General features: G+C 46.8%; 1 protein-coding gene across 1 annotated transcript in view; it reads right to left on the minus strand.

Annotated features, from left to right (window-relative positions):
• Window positions 1-6,938: 6,938 nt before the first annotated feature.
• The window catches only part of DHX16 (DEAH-box helicase 16), a 102,062-nt gene continuing 84,892 nt past the window's right edge, over window positions 6,939-24,108 (minus strand). Inside the window, exon 21 of the mRNA XM_078641709.1 lies at window positions 6,939-7,628. Within this exon, the coding sequence (XP_078497835.1) occupies window positions 7,500-7,628 (129 nt within the window). The 3' untranslated portion in view covers window positions 6,939-7,499. The remainder of the gene's footprint in view (window positions 7,629-24,108) is intronic.

A 24,108-nucleotide genomic window follows, 5' to 3' on the forward strand; every position in this document is an offset into this window, starting at 1 on the left:
TGTCCATACGTCAGAGTGAAGGGATAGTCTTGTCACACTGTTGGTGTTAGAACCCTATACAGTTGATGCCCTTTTGACCCAAACTAAAACACAGCATTTAACTAGTGCTAGGTTAACAGGATAACAATTAACACTTTTGGCCCTTCATATCACCTTGAAAAGATGTTCAACCCTGAATCCAGCTACTCTGTTGCCATTCCCAGCGACTCAGTCCCAGTCACAAGAGTCTCATGATTGTATATTCCTTACTGAGGAACAGACAAAGGGTTGTCTCGACTTGCAAGATACGCCCCTCTCGAATGTTGATGGGGAACTGTGGGTTGATGGGTCCTGTGTGAAATTACCAGATGGCACAACATCAGCTGCATATGCAATTACAAAACTTCAGACGGTAGTTGAGACAGCTCGTATTCCACAGAAGTCAGCTCAGGCAGCTGAGCTAATAGCTTTGACAAGAGCGTGTGAACTTAGTACTGACTTGTCTGTGAACATCTATACGGATAGCCGCTATGCTTTTGGAGTAGCTCATGATTTTGGGTTACTTTGGAAGGAAAGAGATTTTCTTACATCCCATGGGATGCAAATAATGCATGGAGAATTGGTACACGATCTTTTGACTGCCTTGACATACCCGAAGAAAATAGCGATTGTTAAGTGTAGCGCACACAAGAAAGTGACTGATAAAATAGGACAAGGTAATGCCTTTGCAGATCACACAGCCCGTGAGACTGCAATGCAACGAAACACTACATCTATGTGAGTAGTGAAGTCACAGGCTGAATGTTGGCATGATGCCAGGCAGGAAGTGCTAGACATGCAGAGATCTGCTTCTGCAGAAGAGCTTGAGCAATCGTCTAAAGAGGGAACATTGGATGTTGAGAGCTGTTGGAGAAATAAAGACATGACCAAGCGGAAATTGCCCACAGCCTATTTGCAGTCTAAGACTCCTATGGCACATGGGCTGACACATGTTGGAGCCTCCTCGATAACGAAATTGCCTACGCAAGTTTGGGAGCCTCCAGAAATTGCCGGCACAGCTAAAAAGATCTTGCTTGATTTGTCTTCAGTACAATCCTGGGAAAGGGAGACAAACTCCTACAGGAGAGTTTGCTACACCAACTGCACCTTTTGAAGTTTTGCAAATGGATTACATTCAGCTTGAACGCTGCAATAACCTAAGTATGTTCTAGTAGTGGTATGTGCCTTCAGTAAGTGGATAGAGGCACACCCTACGAAAGATAATACAGCTCTTACTACAGCAAAGGTGCTTCTAAAGGAATTCTTCCCCAGATTTGGTGTTTGCAAACTTTTGTGGAGTGATAACGGACCCCATTTTATTGGGCAAGTTGTTGAGTACGTCCTGAAAGGATTAGGGATAAAGCAGAAGTTTCATGCTGCCTTCCATCCACAATCAGCAGGGCTAGTGGAGAGATACAATGCTACTCTCAAGCTGAAGCTAGCTAAGATCCAGGCTTCTACATCTTTGAAATGGCCTGATGTGCTACCATTGGCATTGTTGTCCATTAGATCAATACCACATTCACGATCTGGCCTTACACCGTATGAGGTGGTATTTGGGAGGTCTATGAATATTTGGGGAATCCCATGATGTACCATGTGTCTTGATGAGTGACTACCTATCACAGTTGACTGACAGTTTGATTACTATTCATCAACAAGTTCGAGAAGCTCTTCCTGACAGGTCTGAGGGTGAAGGCCACAGACTGCGGCCTGGCGACCATGTTATGATCCGATTCTACCAGAGATCGAGCAGCCTGGAACCTGGGTGGCGCGGCCCAGAGCAAGGCATCCTGGCAACGCAAACTGCGGTCCGAGTGACGAATAGGAGGAACTGGGTGCATTCTACCCAATGCAAAAAGGTGCCATCCACCCTGGTGGAACCTACTGCCCTGATTGATGTAATGACCCGATTCTCAGACCAATTCTATAGCTCACCATCCATTGCATACCCAGTCATCACGTTACCAACACCCTTCCCAGGCCCTACAGGACATACCACTCAAAATACCTACCTGAGAATGGGGAGATGACTATTTACAAGGTTAGATAGTCAAAGATACTACTAATATCTAAGGATTTCTACATCACATCCTATGATAAATCACGTTTATAGTCTTAAGACTGTCATGTTTATAGTCTTACGACTGTCACGTTTATAGTCTTACTACTATCACATTTATAGTCTTACGTCTTCTCCCACATTTATAGTCTTACGACTGTCACGTTTAGTCTTACGACTTCTCTCACGTTTATAGTCTTACGACTGTCACGTTTATAGTCTTACGACTTCCCTCACATTTATAGTCTTACGACTGTCACGTTTATAATCTTCCGACTGTCTCTATTTATAGACTTCCGACTGTCTCTTTATAGTCTCCCGACTGTCTCTATTTATACTCTTCCGACTGTCTCTTTATAGTCTCCCGACTGTCTCTATTTATAGTCTTCCGACTGTCTCTTCCTATATCATACACTGGAGTGGAAACCTAATCACACCACACAGAAACGATGCTTGCACACACCTCGAAGCTATTCCCTAATATGATCAACACTCTCCCCTGTCATCAGTTGTCTTCCCAGAGGGAAATTAGGCGTCCCTCTGTACATCAACACCTGGCTAGAAAGAAAGGTTAACCCTATCACAGAAACAACATCCAAATGTATCCATTCAACACCTCTTTATTAACAAACAGGGGAAAAGAGTATGGTTCTCCTTCTTAGAAACAACATACACATGTACCTAATGCACACTGGGGTCTCTTTATTACACAATGATAGAATGACAGGAAGGAATCTTTATTACTAGAATAGCAATTACCAACACATACACACACGAGGAGCTGAAAGAAAAGTGATTAATTATGGCATACAAATAGATAGCTGAAAGAAAAGTGATTAATTATGAACAGGTATAATTAGAACATTCTCAGAACACCTCAACCTATTAAGAAGGGGTCCAACTCCCTGTTCCTCTTTGGTTGAATCAGAACTCTCTGTCATCACCACACCACCATCACCAACGGGCTAACTTCTGATGTTACTCATGGCCTCTGTACTCCACTGGCTCCAACTGCACTCCAACTGCTCCACAAACCAACTCCAGATGTAACTCCACCAACTGTCTTACTCTTCTGCTCCACTGCTCCAAGATACTTGAATCCTTCTCTGGTCCTCAGCTACACCAACCCTGTACGATATCATTACAGGATTCTCCAACACTCTCCTTCTCTATCTTCAACCTCCAACTTTCTGCATCACAAGTCAAGACTTCTGACTCGGGCTGTAGCTGACTTCTTCCTGGCCTCTTCAACTGACCAACTTTCTCTGACCGCTCTGCTCTCTTGCTCTCTGATAATATAGAACGCTCTCTCCTCACGGAAATTTCCAGTAGCAGCTGACTCCCACCGAATTCCTGTGCCAGCTCCCAGGCTCTCCGCGCACCCACAGTGGCCACTTGCGTATTGCGTCTAGGGCCCGAGAGACAAACACATTCCTTCGATAAGAACCAGTCTTCACCAGCTCCTCACTAGCACATAACAGCCTAAACTCTAAACATTACCTATAACCTACAAGCACCTCGGACAACTGAGGCAAGAAGACTGCTCTCTAGTTTAGGCCTCTAGGCCCGAAAAAGGATAAAGAAGGCACAAATCATGTCAAAGCCAATAGGTAAACCCTGCAAATAGGCACAAATAAGGCTGAAATAAAGGATTCATAGCAGTATACTGAGATGGCAGTGGATCATAGTCACCACCAGTCCAAATAGAACAAATTATCCGGTCATTACAATTGACCATTGAGATATTTTGGATACAGAAAGAGGCCAAGTCATATCACCTGAGGAAGTCTTCCCGGACCACACTTTTCCTGGTGCATCTCGATATCAACTGCGGCCCGGAAAGAATCTGCATTGCTAAAAAAGACTGGTTGAGCAACCTTCCTGGGTTAGTAAGAGACTGAGCTGAAGAGGGGGGCGGGGATTTTTTTATATAGTGACACCCGTCTTAACCCTCAGTGAAGAAACCAACGGCTGCCAAGGAATTTAAAGCTCCAACGAGATTTTGTTACTTCAACAACGAGATGAATGTGCCTATGGAGAAACCATCAACTGCTGCGAGGAATAGCAACAAGAGAATAATGTGTATTGTTGAGTTTATCGCCACTGTGATCACTATGGCAGTGATAACTTGGGTTGTAGAGGAAGTAACTCCTGTCCGGCAAACACTGAATATCACTACTCCAGCCCCCATTGAGCACCATTATTTTCCCCTTCCTTATCATGAGCAACAGCATACAAAGTCCTATCTTAACAATACTTTCATCCAGATGTTGCACCACACGCACAATGCTACAAACATTACTAACTGTTGGGTATGTGGAATGATGCCAGCTCATCAGAAAAAGGGAGGAACAACTTTCATTCCTCTCCCCTTTTCCCACAATGGCTCTTGCCAAGCTTGGTTTGCACTTCTATTTGCTTCCCAAGAGGCTAAAATTGCTAGTATGGCTGTAGGGAGAATATAAACTACTATCTTAATAAAGCGTGTTATCCTGATGAAGAAGGTGATCCACAAGCTAAAGGGACTAAATGGGAGTGGGAGGAGTTCCGACCAGGAAATGCTTCTACACATTATGTCTACCCAAATGCTCGAACTACCAAGGGTAATGGGCCATTTGTTATAGCTGTCACTAGAGCCCGAGCAGATTTGTGTCTCAGCAGTGATGGGAAGATTCCAGTAGGAAGAAGCAAATGTACTCAGGTTTTGACCATTGAGGGCAGTAACAATAGTAGCTTTACGTCTTCTCATAATACATACTTCATCTGTGGGGACAAGGGATACTACCATCTGCCTGTTGGATGGTCTGGAGTCTGTTATTGGTTCTTTTTGTTACCTCCTGTGTTTTTGGCACCTGCATCATATCAGAAGGACTATTGATTGTTTGATGACATTTCTAAGAATAGATACAAAAGAACAATAAGTAATGATGAGGTGGATCAAACTGACACTGCACTACAGCAATACGTTGAGTTCTATTTAGGACTGTTCTTTGTTGGTGCTGCTTTGAACAGCAGGAAAATCAAATCTTTTACTTGTGATGTGGAAGCTGTGACCAACCAGACAGCTATGGCACTTGGAAACATCACAGAAGAACTACAATTTAAAAGGATTGTGGTGCTCAAAAACCGTATGATCCTAGATGTAGTCTTGGCTGATTGAGGTGGTGCATGTCGCATCATCGGAAGTAGCTGCTGCGTGTACATCCCATATCGCGCCCCTTCAGTTTTTGATGCGATCTACAAGTTATATAAAATTGCTGCTGAGATACACCCTGATACTGGCACCTGGACTTTTGCCAGCTGGTTTTAGACATTGTTTACTACCTGGGGCTGGAAACTGTTGACAATTATGTCTATATTACTTGCAATTCTGCTGACGTGCTGCCTATGTATACAATGTGGTCCAATGCTTTGCTCCATCTGTATCACTGCTTGTACACCTACCAGATGTGATGTTAAGCAAATTAATGCTCAACGTGTATTAGATAACGAGATTGTTGAAATGATGAGAATCGACATACATGATGTATACTTAGACTCTTCCAGATTATGAATGTCTTCAGCTAATACTAAAAGGGTCATCTGTGGAAATTTGTCAGAGATCGCTGTTAGCATTTAGCTGAAGCCATCTTGTTTCCTGCAGCCATCTTGCTGGCCATTTGCTCGCCATGAGCTTTTTCCCTCTTCACTGTTGCTTTCCCTTGTGCAGTGTTCAAGAACTGGCTATACTTAGCCCCTGCTACTCCGCACATGCTCTGTAGCTGCCCATGCACCTGCTCTAGTCTGTAACTGTAAGGTTGTTTCTACTAAAGTCAGCAACTGTTAGCTCCTCCTTCTTTGCTGACTGAGCATTTCTGTATGACCATCTATGTATGTAACTCTTCCTATGTGTGCTTGTACCGCCTTCTTTTGAGCCCCTGTGTGGGTATAAAAGGCCCATGGTTCTTCTACTCCTTGTGCTACTTCATACACTGCAGAAGGGTGTTGTGTGAATGTAGTTCCACCTCATGAGGTTTAATAAAACTTGTTTTTGACATTTCAGTTTCCGTGCCAACTTCTATTTGCTAGACTGAGGATTTGTGTGCAGAGTAAGGTGAACCCCTAGCACTGGTAGGCCTTGCTGAGGTCTACTTCTACACTCACGCAAAGACTGGGTTCATGGCCCTGCAGTCGGAGCACGACTTCAGGTTGTGGTCACGCACCAAACCCCAAAGGCACATGAGGTGTGGGTCCGTAACCGACATCAATTTGCAACAGGAGTCGCAAGCCTTGAAGTTGGTTCGAGGACGGGACATCCCTCCGTGCACCAGGAGTCTAACGACTTGAAAAAGAGGTCTACAAAAAGTCGCAAAAAGTGACTCGAGGTACCACTCTCTCTGGAACTGTGTTGGCTGGTGCCGAAAAAGAAAGAACTGACAGCATACAGGGGTAGCGTCTAAGTAGATACCGCGATGTCATTCCGGCGATGACAAACGCGGAGTAGACCGATGCCACCTACCAACGCGCAAGGGTACTGCTGAAGACAAATTCTCCATATCCAGTCTGACGCCTGGGGGTAATTTAAAGTGAGGAATCCATAACTAATAGTCTCTTTCAGATGTAGCAATTTCTCACAATCTAGGTAATCCTTCCTTTAAAAAGGATAAATTGGTCAAACAAGGTCACCCTGAACAGAAGTCACTGGAATCCTGGGTATGGTAGTAAGTTCACTAATTGCAGAACAAAGGAACACTTTTCTTGATTATTTTTTTTTAATTCATTAAATAAAAAAAACAATCACCATTGTTGCTAGACTGCATAAGGAAGACAAGAGCAGATTGGCTTTAGAAACATCTCATTGTCCATAAGAGAGCACACCTTTTCAGCCACTTCTTTTGCTCTTCATCTGTAGAGAGATGTTAGCCGAGGGCAGTTTACACAGTAGTGTACAATACACCCACAACCCCAATAACCCTACTTCGAGTCTCCTCAGTCCAAAAAGGGTGCAGACAAACCGCACTCTTCGATGGCGTAGATCTCAAACTAGTGCTGGAGGAGGTCTAATACCTACAGGGGATTCTCTGGTGCCCAGCTCCAGCAAATTCCACCTGGTAGGTATTCCGAGGTCACCTCCCACATTCAATTTTGCCCAAGTGAAGGGGACACACTTCTTATTGGGGAACAGTTTAGACCTCAATATTTCCTGTGTATAAAAACTGTCCAGGTGAAGTGGGTCATTTTCTTTTGGTGAGGATCGTACACCCGGCTCTGCCTTTGTTTATCCCCCCACCCCAGGAAGATCACTGGGTCAGAGGTGAATGGTTGTCCTTCGGCATCTGGGGTATCTCCGACTCCTGGTTCAATTGCCTTGGTGGGTCTTTCTATGTCCTCTTCTCTCTTTAAAGAGGTGAAGTTGGTACTTTCATTTGGGCAGAGTTCTTCAGCCCAGCTCTTCACGTGCCTTGCCCACTTGCTTGGGCATCTTCTTACTGGACGTGTCTTCCAGCTCTTTGGATTTGTAGTAGTGTGGGGCCACCTCCAGAAGCCAGCTGCTGTCGATCTCAATAATCTACAGGGGGAGAAACCAGATAAGTTAAACGAGACCTGAGGAAGAAGGTAGCTCTTGGGTCGATTAGATAACAAAATCAGAGCAAATGTTTAATGGTGGGATTCAGGCTGCAGCTATCCATTGAGTTACACTACACATACAAACCGGTCTAACCCTTACTTTTTGCAGACCATTCACCTTCAGAAAAGCATCTCTTAAGATTGATTTACAAACACCATGCACCCTTGGGCAAGCAGCTACAGCCCATGGGTTACACAACCACACCTGCACCCTTAGGCAAGTGGGCCCTAAATCTTCAGACAGACAGACACACACACATACACACACACACACACACACACACACACACACACACACACACATACACATACACATACACCCTTATGTTTTGCACACTGTGCGCCCTCAGAGCACCAGCTCTAGCCCTTGGGTTGCACAAACATTTTGTACCCTTAGGCAAGCTCCCCATGCCCTTCTATATATGATAAGGTTATCTAGCCCCAGAGTACTTTCCCTTCTATTATTCCCAGCTGTCAAACTGGATCCGGAAATCTTTAGTGAACAATACCCCTGCGCAACAGTATGTGGTGTTGTTCACCTCCACGTGGCGTCCTTCACAGTGCCTATATAGGTGCCACCCAGGCACTTTGACAGTTCTTTTATTTCCACATCAGCCAGTGCAAATCCAGGAAGATCTACCTCTTGGTTATTTTTTGACGTTTTGGAAAAGTCTTACCTCTTTCGGCCCTATTATCGGAATTCCCTGAGGGTGCAACAGGGTTTGCACCCGCTTTGCACGCACTCTGGGCACCTTGATCTCACAGAAGGGGCCACAGACACTTGTGCGTCTCCTTATGTAATACCGAGAGCACTGGAGCACATAATGCGCCAGAGCTATTATCAGAGAGTGTCCCCTCATTTGCATGGGGCTATTGGGAATCCCTTTGCCTATGCGTCCGTGCCGTATTACAGTCGCGGGCGCAGAGGCAAAGAAGCTGTCCGGAGGTGCACTGACAGTGCGTCACTTAAAACGTGAGGCACTGTCAGTGCGCCCCCTGATGGCAGCCCTCTGGCGGGGGCAAAGGGGTCCCATGGACCCCCCTAACATCCCTGTGCAGGCAGGTGCAGTTACTCACTGCACCACGTGCAAAGGGCTCTCTAATCCCCTTCAAAGTGCTGGTGAGTTGGAGCCTGCACTGTGGAACACGGAGTGGCTTTGAAGCAGCCCCTCCGTTTTTCACCTGAACGCACTGCTCTGGGGCAGCAGAAGTTTGTGGCTGCCCTGGGGGCAGCACATTCACTATAATGCAGCGCATTTGGCTGGTTAGTGCTCATACACATACCGTCAATAAATGATGCACACAACTTAATTACGAGATCCACTCCAACTTTGACTGAGCTGTAGATTCACATGCTTTGCATACTCCTGCCATCTAGTGTTGGGTCCGGATGTTTGCAAGTTGTTTATCTCAGTAGAAGTCTTTCCAGTCACGAAGTAAGGTGAATCCTTTCGGTGATAGCGCGCATGGGCATTGACTCCATTGTTAGATTGTTTTCCCGCAGAGGGTGAGAATGGAGTTAGTAAGTGTAGAATAAAGATGTCCATGTGTATGTATATGAGCTAAGAAAGAACTGTAAAAGGAATGGTACCCGGGGGGGCGCGTGGGCGCAAGTGAATCTACAGCTCTACATGCGAAGAACAGATGCTTACTGGGTAAGTAACATTATCCGTTCGAGGCTTGTAAGCTGTAGATCACATGCTTTGCATAGACTATACAGCAGTAAACTCCCAAAGCGGTGGATAACCTGTAGCTGTTGCAGTTTTTTGAAAAATTGTTTTAAGAAAGCCATAGTAGCCCCTATTTTGCGGGTGGAATGCGCACTAGGGGTATTGTCAAGGTGCTCTTCGCTTTCACATGACATGTTTGGATACATTTCAAGATCCATCTTGCAATACCTGTTTTTGAAATGGGATTGCCTTTGTGTGGTGGCAAAAAAGCAACAAAGAGCGGTTTTGTCTTACGGAAATCTTTTGTTCTTTCTACATAATATAGTAGAGCTCTTCTAACATCTAGTGTGTGTAGAGCACGTTCTGCTACAGAATCAGGTTGAGGAAATAACACAGGTAGCTCAACTGATTGATGCGAAAAGCAGAAACCACTTTAGGAAGAAATTCGGGATTGGTCTGAAGAACCACCTTGTCTTTGTTAAGATGAAAGAAAAGGTCTTGTATAATTAATGCCCGGAGTTTGTCAACTCTCCTTAGGGAAGTGATTGCAATAAGAAAAGCAACCTTCATTGAGAGGAATTGTAGTCGACACTTGTGCAGTTCAAAGGGTGGACCCATTAGCCTCATAAGGACTATGTTCAAGTTCCATACAGGTGCAGGTGAGACTCTTGGTGGTATTACTCTTTTTAGTCCTTCCATAAAGGCTTTTATCACTGGTACTCTGAATAGAAATAAGTGTCTGTTTTGTAAGTATGCAACTACAGCTGCTAAATGCAATCGAATGGATGTGTAGGCTAATCTAGATTGCTGTAAGTGTAAGAGATAACAGATGATGTTTTGCACTGAAGCATCCAGGGGATTGATATGGTTATTGTTACAGTATATAACAAAACTTTGTTGCAAAACATGCCCTAGTAGTTGCTTTTGTAGCCTCCTTTTGGATATTCACACAGTCTGGGGGTAATTGTAAATAACCAAATTTGGAGGCCCGATTTCTCCATGGCTCTGAGTGAGGAGGCTGGAGTTGAGATGCAGCTTTTGGTGTGGAACTACTGAGAGCTCTAACGGGGTGGTGAACCAAGGTTGATGTGCCCATGTGGGAGCGATGAGAATGAGTTTGAGGGATGATGAATGAGTTTGAGGGATGATTGAGCTTCCGAACTACCAGCAGAATGAGCGGGAGAGGCAGACGAGCAGAAGCAAATATCCCTGACCAGTTCATCCATAGGGCATTGCGGTTGGAGAGTGGGTGTGGGAACCTGGAGGCGAAGCTTGGGCATTTCACGTTTTGAACTGTGGCGAACAGGTCTAAGTGAGGCAATCGCCATTCCTGAAAGTAGGGAAGAAGAATCTGGGGATGAAGTTCCCACTCGTGGATTTGCTGTCTCTGCTGCTGAGAAGGTCTACATTTTGATTGTTTACTCCTGGAAGATGTTCTGCTAGGAGATAAATGTTGTGATGCAAGCCCATTTCCAAATGGCATGTGCGACAGTTGGAGTGTGTCCCCCAATGTTTTTGTATATAGTACATAGCTGTCATTTTGTCTGCGCGGACTAAGACAGTTTTGCCTATTAGGTGAGCATGTAAGGCTTTGAGAGCTAGAAGCCCTGCTAGTAGCTATAGGTGATTTACATGGAGGTTCTTGTACTTTAGAATCCATAATCCTTGGATTGTGTGACTTTGTAGGTGAGCGCCTCAACCAGTGAGCGATGCGTCTGCGGTTAGCACTGTCTGTGGAACAGGGTCGAGAAGGGGCCGCCCTTTGGATACATTTTGTGGGTTCCACCACTGCAAAGAGCAATGGGTGCGGCCATCTACCAGCACTAGATCGGTCAAGTGACCCTGCGACTGGTTCCACTGACTTGCTAAGCAGTCTAGAAGGGGACACATGTGAAGTATTGCGTGGGGAACAATAATACCGCAAGACATCATCATCCCTAGCAGTTGCTAGAGCTTTCTGAGCGTCTATCATGGCTCCCAGAAAAGTTTGGTGTTGGAAGGCTGTAGACGAGACTTCAACACATTCACTGTAAACCCTAGTTGGAGAAGTAAGTGAATTGTGGCTTGAGTGTGTTGGAGACACTTCTGGTAAGTGCTGGCTTCGATGAGCCAGTCGTCCAGATAGGGGAAGACATGGATGTGCGGTCTTCTCAGATGTGCTGCAACCACTGCCAGGCATTTGGTAAATACTCAGGGAGCAATGGTGACTCCAATTGGTAATGATGACCTGCTATCATGAATGTGATGTTTTTGCGATGAGAGGTATGAATTGAACTGTGGAAATATGCATCTTTTAAGTCTCGAATAAACATAAAATTGCCCTGCTGTAGAAGTGGGAACACTTATTGAAGGGTCATCAAGTGGAAATTCTCAAAAAGTATGTAGAGGTTTCGTTCTCAGAGGTCTAGAATAGGTCTCAAGGAGCCGTTCCTTTCGGGCATGAGAAAGTACAGAGAGGACACACCTGTCCCTTGATGTTGCAACGACAGGTTCTGTGGCTCCTTTGGGCAGGAGCGATCGCACCTCTTGCTGAAGTAGATGTAAATGTTCTTGTGACATTTTGTGAGAACATCGTGGAATGTTTGGAGGATTGTTGGTAAGCTCCAGGCAATAAACATGTTGGTTAATTCCTAACACCCATTTGTCTGTGGTGATTGATTGTCAAATGGGGAGAAATTGTTAAAGATGTCCCCCGACAGGTGTTAAATGATCAGGGGGAAGTGTAGGCAAGTCACTGCTTGTTGGGGGAATTACGTGGTGTGGAACCTTTGCGGTTATCTCTGTATCCTCCGGACCAGGGTCAGCGGACTCGATAATTCTCGCCTCGGTGCCTACTCTAGTCAGAAACCACACTCGGCAACTCTGGGCATCAGCTTGCCTCATCTTCACAACGGCCCCCCCAGACCGCCGGGGATGCTTGGTCGCACCTTAGAGATACCCATCAGGGACCATCTCTCAGGGTGAGCCAGGACGGGTTCCCCAGCGGTCGAAGCGTGGAGATACTCCTCCGGGAGTCGATTCCTAGCGCTATATAAACCCACAATTAAAGAAACCCCTTGTAGAGAAAGATTGACTGTTGCCTTTGTAGAAGGCGGCAGTATTGTCTGAGAACCCCGCACGATAGAAGGAGTGACGAAAGGAGCTCCGAGTAGAGGGAGATTGAAGAGCTCCCATGGACTTGGCTACCTCTGTCTTTTTTTTTTTCAGTGACTTATCCACTTTGGGCCCGAAGAGATGCTCCTTGTCAAAAGGAGTATTTAAAATAGACTGGTGTACTTCGGGTTTGAAACTAGAAAGCCTCAACCATGCATGTCTTCAGTAACACACTTTTGTTGATCTCTCTAGCTGCGGTGTCTGCAGCATCTAAACCACCATCGAATTGACAAATTGGAGATGAACTTCCCCTCCTGCACGAAATCATGGGCTTTTGCTTTGCGTTCATCTGGGAGGTGTTGCAGCAGTTGCTCCATTTCGTCCCCGTGTGCCCCATCATACCTGGCTAGCTGGGACCGGGTGTTGGCAATGCGAAATGACATGCTGCTTGGGCGGCTACTCGTTTATTGGAGGCGTCTAATAGTTTTGACTCTTTTTCTGGGCGGGGGGGATGGGGGGCGGCATCTCCTGTAGTTGGTGAATTGGCCCGTTTATGGGCATTAAAGACCACCAAAGAGTCTAGTGGTAACTGTCCTTTAATAAAGATTGGCTCTGAGGGAGCAGGCTTATATTTTCTTTTAATCAATTGCGAAGGGTGTGAATGCAAGCACGCACTGATCTTTAAAAATATTATCGGCATGTCTCATCGTACCTTTAACAATAGGTGGTTAGCCCTTTATGTGCTACTAAGCGTTTCAAATTGGAAAACATCCTCAAGAGATTCCTTGTGTAACTGTACCCCATGATATTCTGCAGCTCTAGCTAGATATCCGACATTGTCGTCAGGAGGGGAAGGCTTTGCAGGGTAAAGATCTGGGTTGTGGCCTACAGGCGAATCTGTGTTATAATCCTTCCAGGGGTCTATTGGTAAAATATTGCTCCTCCCCTAGAATATACACACACAACACATTTACTTAACAGATGCTCTTTCATAATAAGATTATAAAGCCCATCTTAGTCTTACACCTTGTTAACTTTAACCAGCCTCCTAGTGTTTTGACTGGGAAGTCAACAAAATCTACCCAGGTTTGACTCGAGGTTTTGCAGTCTCTCTAAACCTAATCCTGTATTCCTCAGTGGGGAGTCCGAAGCACTCAATCACGGTACCGTTCATGAGCTCATAGAACTCAGCATCTCTCTCAAAGCATCAGGAGTCTATCCCTGCACTTTCCTGAAAACAGCTCCCAGAGTAGAGGACCCCAATTCTTTCAGAGGGCTTAACCACCCCTAACTCCTGCATTTTGCCAACTTCGGCACTGATTCTTTCCTTCACTTGGTCAGACTGTTTGTATTTCCAGGTCTGGTGGCTTAGTGGACTAACACGTCCACTGTAGGGGCCTTTGTTTGACCTCATGGTCACAAGTTCAAATCCCAGCGGGTTGACTCAGCCTTTCATCCTTCCAAGGTCGATAAAATGAGTACCACTGAGCTGGGTAACAATAAACATCTGTTATTCAGCGCGAAGATACCCTTCATGGTGAACGTGCGCTTTACAAATACACGTGTGTTATATCTATTTTTGACAGGCATATTGTCACCAGAGTCCACATCACGCGTACACCAGTGAGTCTGACCAGGGGTGAGGGAACAGAGCCCAGCATACTGCCCCAGGACTTGCCGACAGTCAGCTTGCTGTTGGGCAGAGAGGGTGTCTGAGAAGACCACTTCATCAACCGACCCATCTTTATAACTGTGGGAGAGGAGATCAGGGAGAGATCAGCTTTTTCCTGATCCTGATCAGTGACCATCAGCATGTTCACATCAGCCCAGTCATGGAAAGGTTTCAAGCAGTTCACACGGATGACCCTGTGAGGGTCCTGTTAGTGCCCAGGTAAACTAAGTATGTGTCGTCACCTTTCCTTTCAAGGCTAGGGTAAGGGCCACTTCATTTGTCCTGGAGTGACCAGAGAGCCACATGCTCTAGTCTCCGTGCCTTCTGGCCTGGTTGGAACTCCACCAGTGCATCCTTTTGGGTCATACCAGAGCTTCTGGAGCTCACGGCTGGCCTCAAGGTTTATGGATGCGTTCTCCATATACTCAGCAATCATTGAACGTAGGCCAAGCACACAGTCCACAATATCTAGATTAGGCTCTTTGAGAGGCTTCTCCCAGCCTTTCTTTACTAAACACAACGGTCCCCTCGCAGGATGACCAAACAGAACTTCAAAGAGACAAGTCTACTCCCTTCTGTGGCACTTCGTTGTAGGCCAAAGCAGGCATGGCAAGAGGACAGCCCATCTCCTTCTGAATTGTTCAGGGAGTCCCACGATCATGCCATTCATGGTTTTGATTAATCTCTCAACTAAACCATTGGTTTGTGAATGATACGGGGTGGTGAACTTGAAAGTCACACCACAGTCATTCCATGTGGCCCTTATGTAACCAGACATAAAGTTACTACCTCTCTCTGACACCAACTCACTCTTGAAAAGTCACTAAAGAGGGCTCTGACAACTGCAGGAGCTGGGGCAGTCCAAAAGTTGAAGAGCCTCAGGGTACCTGGTGGCATGATCCACTACCACCAGTATAAATACGTTCCCGCTCCCTGTTGGAGGGTCAAGAGGACCAACAAAGTCAACCCCTATCCTCTCAAAGAGAACCCCCAGTGGAATGAAGGGGGCCTTCGGGTGGTTAACTGCCTTGCCACTGGCTTGACATGTAAACACAGGAGTCACAACAATTCTTCACATTCAGGGACATACTGGGATAGTGGAAGTGAGCAACTAACCTACTCCAAGTTTTGGTTCGGCCAAGATGCCCAGCTAAGGGGATGTTATGCACTAGAGAGTAAGAACTCATCGTATCACCGAGGCACTACCACTTTCCTAGTGGTACCAGGTTTGGGGTCTCTGGCCTCAGTGCACAGGAGTCCTTCCTCCCAATAGGTTCAGTGGGAGCCACTAACATTTCCCTTTTTCTGGTCAGCATTGTGCTGTGTCAGGCTCTCAAAAGTGTGACAGGTCCTCTGTTCCTCAAAATTGTGAACGTAACGCAAAAAGACAGATCACCAAAATGTCAAGAGATAATTCAAAGAAGAAAATTTAATTTGTAATCAAGCCGCATTAGATGCAATTATTATTCAAAGCATTAAATGGCTACTTGTGTCTTTTTTTTTTAAATAGTGCTCATGGGTGTGTAGAGTGACATAGTGAGGAAGTGGTAGTGAGGGACAGGGTAAAGGTGTTTGTGACATAGATACAATACACACTATATACAAATAAGCCTTTCCAGCCTGTCAAGGTCAATTAGTTCCACAATACATTTCTCATTGGTACATCCTTATTTAGTACATTCTGATCCAAGGGCATGTGAAGGTTAAAAAAAAAACGGTCTACGTTTCGACCCCCATGGAGAGGAGGGTGATTGATGGCCTCACAGTGGGGTCTTCATCAGGACAGTAGAGCACCTGTGGGTAATGAATACAGTTCAGTACCTAATATACTATGAAGGGTGAAATGTCTCAAGTAGGGAATAATGAATCACACCTACTGGGCTGGAGGAAGAACTGCCAGAGTTAAATCCTAAGCGGGCTTCCAAAGAGCTCCTGGTTAACAGTGGAGAAGACACAGGGGTAAGTATTCATGTCCAAAGCAAAGTTACTACTGAATAGTAATATGCTGGAGGTTGTATACTCATATCAATTCTAGTCGTGAGGGGGTATGAGGAATATATCTCCCAATACCAGCGCTGAATAATCCGAATCAAAAATCTGAAAGAGGAAGGGATGGGTATGGTATCAAGTAATGGATTGTTGAATCCATTCTGTGGTCGATTTTAAACTTAAAAGTGTGACAGGTCTTCTGTCCCTGGCACAGATCCTCCCTGGATGGTCCCCCCTAGGCCTAGGAGCGCTGCCGTATAAGGCCCAAGTTCCTGGGGCTCCGCTTCCTCTGGGGCTGACAGGTCTTCTCTCCGAGGAGAAGGGTACTGGAGCTTGTGACTGATTTAAAGTTTGTTTCCCAGACTTCCAACCTTTTCTCTTGGAGGGTTGGGTCATTTTTCCAGGCTCCAACTCCTCTTTTTCACTCCGGGCTTTGCTTTGTACTCTGGTTTTCACACACACCCATTCAGGTATACCCACCATGGCTGCTTGGGTTTTTGAGCTCTGCCTCAACCCAAGCGCAGGACACCAGATAATTTCCTAGCAGATAGGCTACAGCACTAGCAGAGGATACCACCACCTTCTTTAGGCCAGTAACCCCTCCCAGTCCAAGTACACCATTGCCATGGAATGGACCTTAGTTTTGTTGCCGGCACCGGGGCTGAATAGGTCTCTTCGGTCAGGTATTGGTCTGGGGATATAATTTTTTCTGTTACCATGGAGACAATTGTTATGTTAAGGGAAAGTGGAGCCTTGGCTGTGGATCGCTTTAAAAAGAATGCATCCCGTTTTAAACATGGACCGCGGTGGAAGCCTCTTCAACAGCGACTTCGTGTGGCAATATCTTGATTGTTGGAAAGGGAGTCCCAAGTAGAGGGCACTGGCGTAATCAATTCTATACAAAATCAAGGGAATAATGATAAGAATGCTGGCCTCTCTAGTAAAGAATATTCACATTTTTCTGAACTTCTTAAGTTGAAGGAAACAAGAGGCTGTTTCAATGCTGATCTGGGGTTTCATGGAAAACTCATCAATTTGGACGCTGAGACGTTTTACCGTGCTCTTGAGATTTGGTGGGGGTCCTAACGCTGTTGGCCAGTAAGCAGGAGTCCAGTGGTTTAATTTATTATTGGGGATGACAATCTCTGTTTTGTCAGAATTAAGCTTTAGCTGGTTGCTTTTCACCCAATCTCTGATGAATAGCATAGTATTCTGGAAACATTCCCTAGAGTCCGGTGTCTCATCAATTGTGAAAACCAGCTGCATGTCATCCGCAGAGTTGTATATTTTTACCTTTTTCTGCTGTAGAGCATGCATCAAGGAGCGAACATAAAGGTTGAAGAGATCAGGGGACAGGGAGGAGCCCTGTGGTACCCCACAATTCACGCCGACTTTAGCAGAGCTGTAAGGTGAGAGACTGTTTTCTGGTATGATTTGCATATCTTGTGGGCTAGGAACAATGGATTCTTGTATTTTCTGTATTTTGTCTAGAAAATAGGAATTGAGATCATCGCAAAGTTTCTGTGAAGGGGTAATTGGAAGTATTACTCGATCAGGGCTAGATGAATCCCTCACTATGTTAAAAATATCTTTAGCTTTATTGTCAGAGTTTATGACTTGGTTAGTGAAAAAGGATTTTTTTGCCTCTACAAGGGCTTTTTTATAGGTTGTCATAGTTTGAATAAATAGCTCCTTGTTTTCTGGCGAGTATGTTCTACTCCGTTCTGCCCGATGCGTTCCTAATGTAGCTATTTTTAACTCAGCGGAAAGCCATTAAGAAGCCTTGTGACAACGAGAAGGACTAGTTTTATTTTTAGGAGAGGCGTGTATGTTACTGGCCATCAGTTGCCATTTCGAGATTTCTTCCTCAAATTTGGCCACATTGTCTGTCATGGCGGGTAGTTTGAATGCCAGAGTATTGCAGAAGGAATTCAAGTTTGTGCGATTCCAATTTCTGGCCATGGGTTTGGGTAGTAGAATGTTGATTAGTGTAAAGCTTATTAAATAATGGTCTGGCCGAATACACAGGTGAATACTCAGATTGGAGAGAGTAAGCTTATTAGACCAAACCTGGTCTCGTGTATGTCCTTTTATGTGAGTCGGCACATGTATATGCTGTTCAAGATTCAGACTCTGTAGCATGTCAGTCAATTCCCTGGAGTCCTTGCCCCCTCTTCATTCGCCCAGTAGTTCATATCTCCAATTATTAAACCTTTTGCATAGTCTACACTCAGTAAAGCGATGCCATTTGCTAGGTGTTTGGAAAACTCCATCGCTTTAGGCGTTCTATAAATAAGTACACACACCAAGGCAGAAGTGGGGGAATCCAGCTTAATCGTTATACTATCAGCTAATGTGATCCCTATCAGGGATACGGCGGTGAAGGACAGATGCTTTTTAATGGCTGCTGCCACACTGCCCCCTCTTTTCCTAGTGGATCTATTGGTCTATGAAGGTAATCATTTTCTGGTAGTGCCGCTAGCATGTCAGGAGTGGATTCGTCTGTTAGCCAAGTTTCCGTCATGAATAAAATATCTGGTGACTTTGTATTTAAAAAGGTTAAATATTTCTAACTGGTGTTTAACCATGGATCTCACCACTGCACCAGGTCCTGTTGGTGCACAAGTGGGAATCTTTCTGGGACAGATAGGGTCTCCAGTTTGGTGCCCATTGGTTCTGCAATTTTAGCACCAAGGACTGTGACTCCATGTTACAATGACGTGGTAGCAGCCTTCGCTCTGGTGGTATGAGCCCTTAGGCCTTCAGGAGGCTGCTTCTTTGCCAGAGTGTAGAAAATTTTAGAGCATAGGACGACCCATCGCGAGATAGTCCTCTTCTGCACCGCACAACCTTTCATCGCTCCAACGTACCCCGCAAAGAGTTAGGCGTCCACCCGGGACTCTTTTGTGCGGTCAAAGTAGAAAAAAACAACACTTTTTTGGGGTCCAGGCAGAGAGGTCATTTCTCTTCCTTAGAGGGGAGCGGAGGAGCATACAAAGTGAGCAAGGTGACAGACTGCCCCACATGGAATGGTGCTATTACTTTCGGGAGGAAAGAGGCCCTAGTGCGACTAGATTCAAGCTAGCCTGGCTGATGAGGGGTGTTACCCCGAAACCGGTCCCAGGATGCTTGTTTTCCGGTCCAGGGAAGACCTGGCTTGGCAGTTCGGGCTGGACTGTTCCTATGAGGCACAGGATCAAAACTGATTTGAAGATGGCGGTGTCTGAACTGGGGTGGTGAAGGGAGCTAAAGAATGATGATGGATTCAACCCAGATCTGTGACTGGGGGTGAATGTCAGAAACGTTTCCACGCTCCGTCCATCATCTCCTTGCATTTGCTTTGTTCGCCCTAAGTTGATAGGGTGTGCCCAGACGTGGGTCTCTTGCTCACTATGCCACTGGATTTAAGCTAGCCTGGCGGAAGAGGGTTGTTACCCCGAAACTCGTCCCAGTATGCAAGCCCAGAGCCACATGAACGACTTGGGCCCGGTCACCCGTGATCTTTTTTTTTTTTTAAACATCTTTTTATTAAACAAAGGACATTACACAACTCAAACTGACCAGAGCGCATAGAGTACTTTCACATATACATATAGAGAACATAGACTTCCAGAGGTAGACAAATAAAGCAAAATATAGTGAATAGGTTTAGGTGTCTTCCAAATCCACACCGGCAGGGTCCATGTCAGGTGGTGTGCAGATGTCCCCACGATAAGCGTTCCAAACACCCCAGATCTTACCCCACTTGCGAGGTCGCCCCCTAGATACATACACAGACCTCTCCCGGAACATACACCAGTCAAGGTCCTCCATCCACTTCCCAACCCGAGGTGCCCGAGTCGCACCCCAGAGCTGAGCAATATTGCGCTTGGCAATTGCGCAAGCAAGAGTGACCCAGATCTTACCATGGATCGAAAGGTCGGAGGGCTCCCAGACATTCAGCAAACATGCGACACGCTTCCAACTTGATCCGTACACCCCACACTTCACTCATCTTCAAGTGTATCCTCGTCCAAAAATCACGGACCTTCTCACACTCCCACAGTATATGTAGGAACGTTCCCGGCCCCCCACACCCTCTTCGGCAATCTGCAGACACTGCCAACCCCATCCTCAACAATCCAAGACCCGTGGTGTAGGAGCGGTGCAGAATCCTAAGTTGGACCAATCGAAGTCTCATTGGGACCGCCACTACTCTAGGGGATGACACCGCCTCCCTCCAGTCCTCCTCATCCAAAACAAAGCCATCTGTGACCCACTGGTCCCTAAGCTTCACCAGGGGATCCTCAGTATGATTAATCAGCTTATTGTATGCCAATGATATGGCTCTGGTTGGCATGTGACCGTCTAGCAATCGATCCTCAAGCGGAGAGGCCACCGGAGGTTTCTCACCATGGGGGACCACTGCACGTAAAGCATGACGAATCTGAAGGTACCGAAACCGTTCAGTATCATGCAGCTGGTACTTGGCCTGCAGCTCCTCAAACGTCAACATCTCATCTTTACCCCACACATCTCGCACCTGCACAATTCCAATCAAATCCCACCGGTCAAACCCTTTCGTTTTCCACAGTGTCCCCAACTTCTCCGAGCTCCACAAGGGAGTAGCCATTGTTATACGCCCTGCCCAGTTAAGGGCCCTTGTAGCCTCGTGCCATATCTTCGTTGCCGTCGATGGAGGACCCACCAAGGGGAAACGACCATATTTCGCGTATAACACCCTAGTATACTCTCCCCCGGGCACTTGGCCACGGTCCATAGCGAAACCCGGATCCATCGGTGAGCCATAGATTGCTTGATTAATGGGCGCCAACTGGGACGCCCAATAGTATTTCCTGATGTTGGGCAGACCTATACCCGCGTCGTACCAAGGCAACATAAATTTCGACAATGCAATACGGAGCCTCCCCTCCCACAAAAGGCCTCGCTGCAGCGATTCTATCTCACTAAAATACAACGGGGGCACCGGATCACAGGAATTCTGCAAAGCATATAAAAAGCGCGGGAGGGCCATCATCTTAAAGAGGACCGCACGGCCCAATAAGGAGAGGGGGAGTGTTTTCCACCTAGCGACATCACCACGCAGTCTGGCCAGCGGAGGCAACAAATTCAATCTGAAGCGAACCTTGGGGTCTCTCGAGATCTGGATACCCAAATACCGAAAACTAACCAGTTCCAGCTTCACTGGGCCCTTCTCTGGCACCTTGGGAGGCTCACCACTCAATACGAAGAGGACCGACTTCGCCCAATTAATTGCGAATCCAGAGTACCTCCCGAAAATCGCAAGGATATCCATAACAAGCATTTACAATGCAACGGTTTCGCCTTTGCAAAAGTTAGAGCTATTGGCATTGTAAATGGCAACCTTTTTATTTATGAGTTGATTTTGAAAACAGATAAATAAATGGCATTGTCATTTACAATGCCAATAGCTTAATCTCTCGCAAATGCCACACACACACACACCGAGAGCCCCCCCACACAGAGCCCCCCCACACACACACAGCCCCCCCACACACACCCACACAGAGCCCTCCCCACACACCCACACAGAGCCCACCCCACACACCCACACAGAGCCCCCCCACACAGAGCCCTCCCCACACACCCACACAGAGCCCCCCCACACCCACACAGAGCCCCCCCACACCATATACGTTTCCGCTCTCAGACCTATCATATGAAAGAACAGAAGTGAAGGTTGGCAACTCTATTGTTTTTAGTAAACGTATACAAGACTCAGCACTGTACATGCTGTGCGCACTTCTCTAAAGTGGAAAAGACACTGGCTTGATGTCTGTAAATGTACCGTGTGTTTTTATGCAGGGGGCGGTCTCTGCCAAATGCTGGTTACTTTGAGGTGAGGGGGGCACAAGGTATCTAGTGTGCAGCCAGAGTTGAGACTGCTGGGCGGGTGGCCCTTGACATGAAAATGAAAGTAAATAAGAAACTCAGGTGATCTGTTCGAGGGACGGCCCCGCTAACGCAAAATGCTACAACGGGGTAGTGGGGGCTCCACACAATCGTGGCAGAGGCCTCAACACAGACTGTTCCAGCCCACACAACCACCCCATCCCCAGGGCTTCATGTTATCCGGTGGGTGCAGGCGGGGCCCACCGGCACTCTTCTTTGGGGACGGAACTCATTGATAGCCATTAGTCTTTGACCCAACGGCGGAAAGAAAGAGGGAGAGCAAGACCGACAACAGTGGCAAAGGGAGAACACACAGATGAAAAGGAACCCAGGCGTGTCCAACCTAGGTGCAGGAAAGCTATACTGGTGAATAAACAGACATGGTGTGACATACAGACTAGACGGCCTTGGCATTTGGCAACCCCGTCATTCTGCAACAACACCAGCAACATTCTTAGAAACATGTAGGCGCTAGGACGTATTCTTCTCCATAATAAAGCACTGCCCACCTCTGACTGAAGCTCCCTAAAGACCAGGCAATAAGTCTCAAAGACTGCACCGATCGAATATAAACCCCTAACATGAGGGAACACAGAAAGTGAGACACCCACGGCTTTCATCACCCGTAGAGGAACATGAAACATGCAGTCCTCTCACAGTGAGCTACGACGGTAACGTATCATCGCATGGAACAAGGGCGGCATGGGGTCATCGCATGAAGAGGAGCTGTGCACGTGCCGAGAGCACAGCCTGCCACTGCATGGAGAAGAGCTGCAGGAACTACTGAACGCCGTCATTACACACAGATCCGTTACTGACAGGCTATCACCACATGAATATCAACTATAGGCATGCTCTTATGATATGGAGATTACCTATTAGCATGCGGTCATCATATGAAGAGAACAGCACCCATCGCATGTTAAGGAACTACAGACGTGGTCTCATCATATGAAGATTAACTACGAGTGAGCGGTCATCAAATGAAGAGCACATGCTTTAGCCAAAAACGTAAAAAGTGCATTGGAAAGCACTACACACATATGGTGCAGCTGATAGCGGGAGCTGGCATGGGAGGCGAGGCCGCAGTCTAAACAAACCCTGGAGGAGCCCGTAGGCCTCACGGACAGCGGGAGGCGGGGGGGTGGTAGCCTCACGGACAGCGGGAGGGTGGTAGCCTCACGGACAGCGGGAGGGGGGGGTGGTAACGTCACGGACAGCGAGCGGGAGGGGGGGTGGGAACGGGAAAAGACGGAAAGAAGAAACGGAAAAAGGACATGGGAAAGGGAAAAGACAAATATAAACAAAATGCCGCTTGGGCAGGCACACGGACAGCGGGAGTGGGGAGGAAACAGCAAGGAAGGCACTCACCTGGACTTCCTCCGGCGGCGGTCGGCCGCGGAATGGCCAAAACAAACCTGGACAACAACAAAAAATAAACCCCGCCCACGGCCGCGATGACGATGCGAAAAGGGTGGAGAGGGAAAGAATCGTCGGAACGCCCACCAATCGCCTCGGGAAATGACGGACAGTTCTCTCTTCCAATGGCTAGCCTCCATTTATGGAGCTAGCCAATGGAAGAGAGAGGCTGAACTGAAGTGTACAGTGTAACTCAAAAGATTTCGACCTGCGCCGAAAAGCTGCGTGGTGCAGCTTTTCGCCAGGTCGAAACCTAAAAACGATCAGGGAACTGCGTGGGGAGGCCAAATATAGTAAAATGTCTTCTACGTACAACGAGATCTTATCCTCCCTGTCCGAAGTCCAGCGCAATCCCCTGATCGAACGGTCCAACCGTACCCAGGCCGCAAGCGGCTCGAGAGCCGGGGCAAACAAAAGAGGTGAAAGAGGGCAACCCTGTCGGGTGCCCCTCCCAAGTGAAAAGTCGCTGGATTTATGGTTGTTCACGACTACGCAAGACAGTGGGGCCGAGTAGAGAAGGCGGACCCAACCGATAAACTCGGGGCCAAACCCCATCTTCTCCGGGACCGCAAAAAGATACGACCATTCCACTCTGTCAAAAGACATAGTGGCATCCAGGGACAACAACAACGCCGGCTCATGGATGTGGGACGCGCTTGCCACCA

The sequence above is a fragment of the Lissotriton helveticus genome, chromosome 5_1, assembly GCF_964261635.1.
Source record: "Lissotriton helveticus chromosome 5_1, aLisHel1.1, whole genome shotgun sequence".
NCBI classification, from domain to species: domain Eukaryota; kingdom Metazoa; phylum Chordata; class Amphibia; order Caudata; family Salamandridae; genus Lissotriton; species Lissotriton helveticus.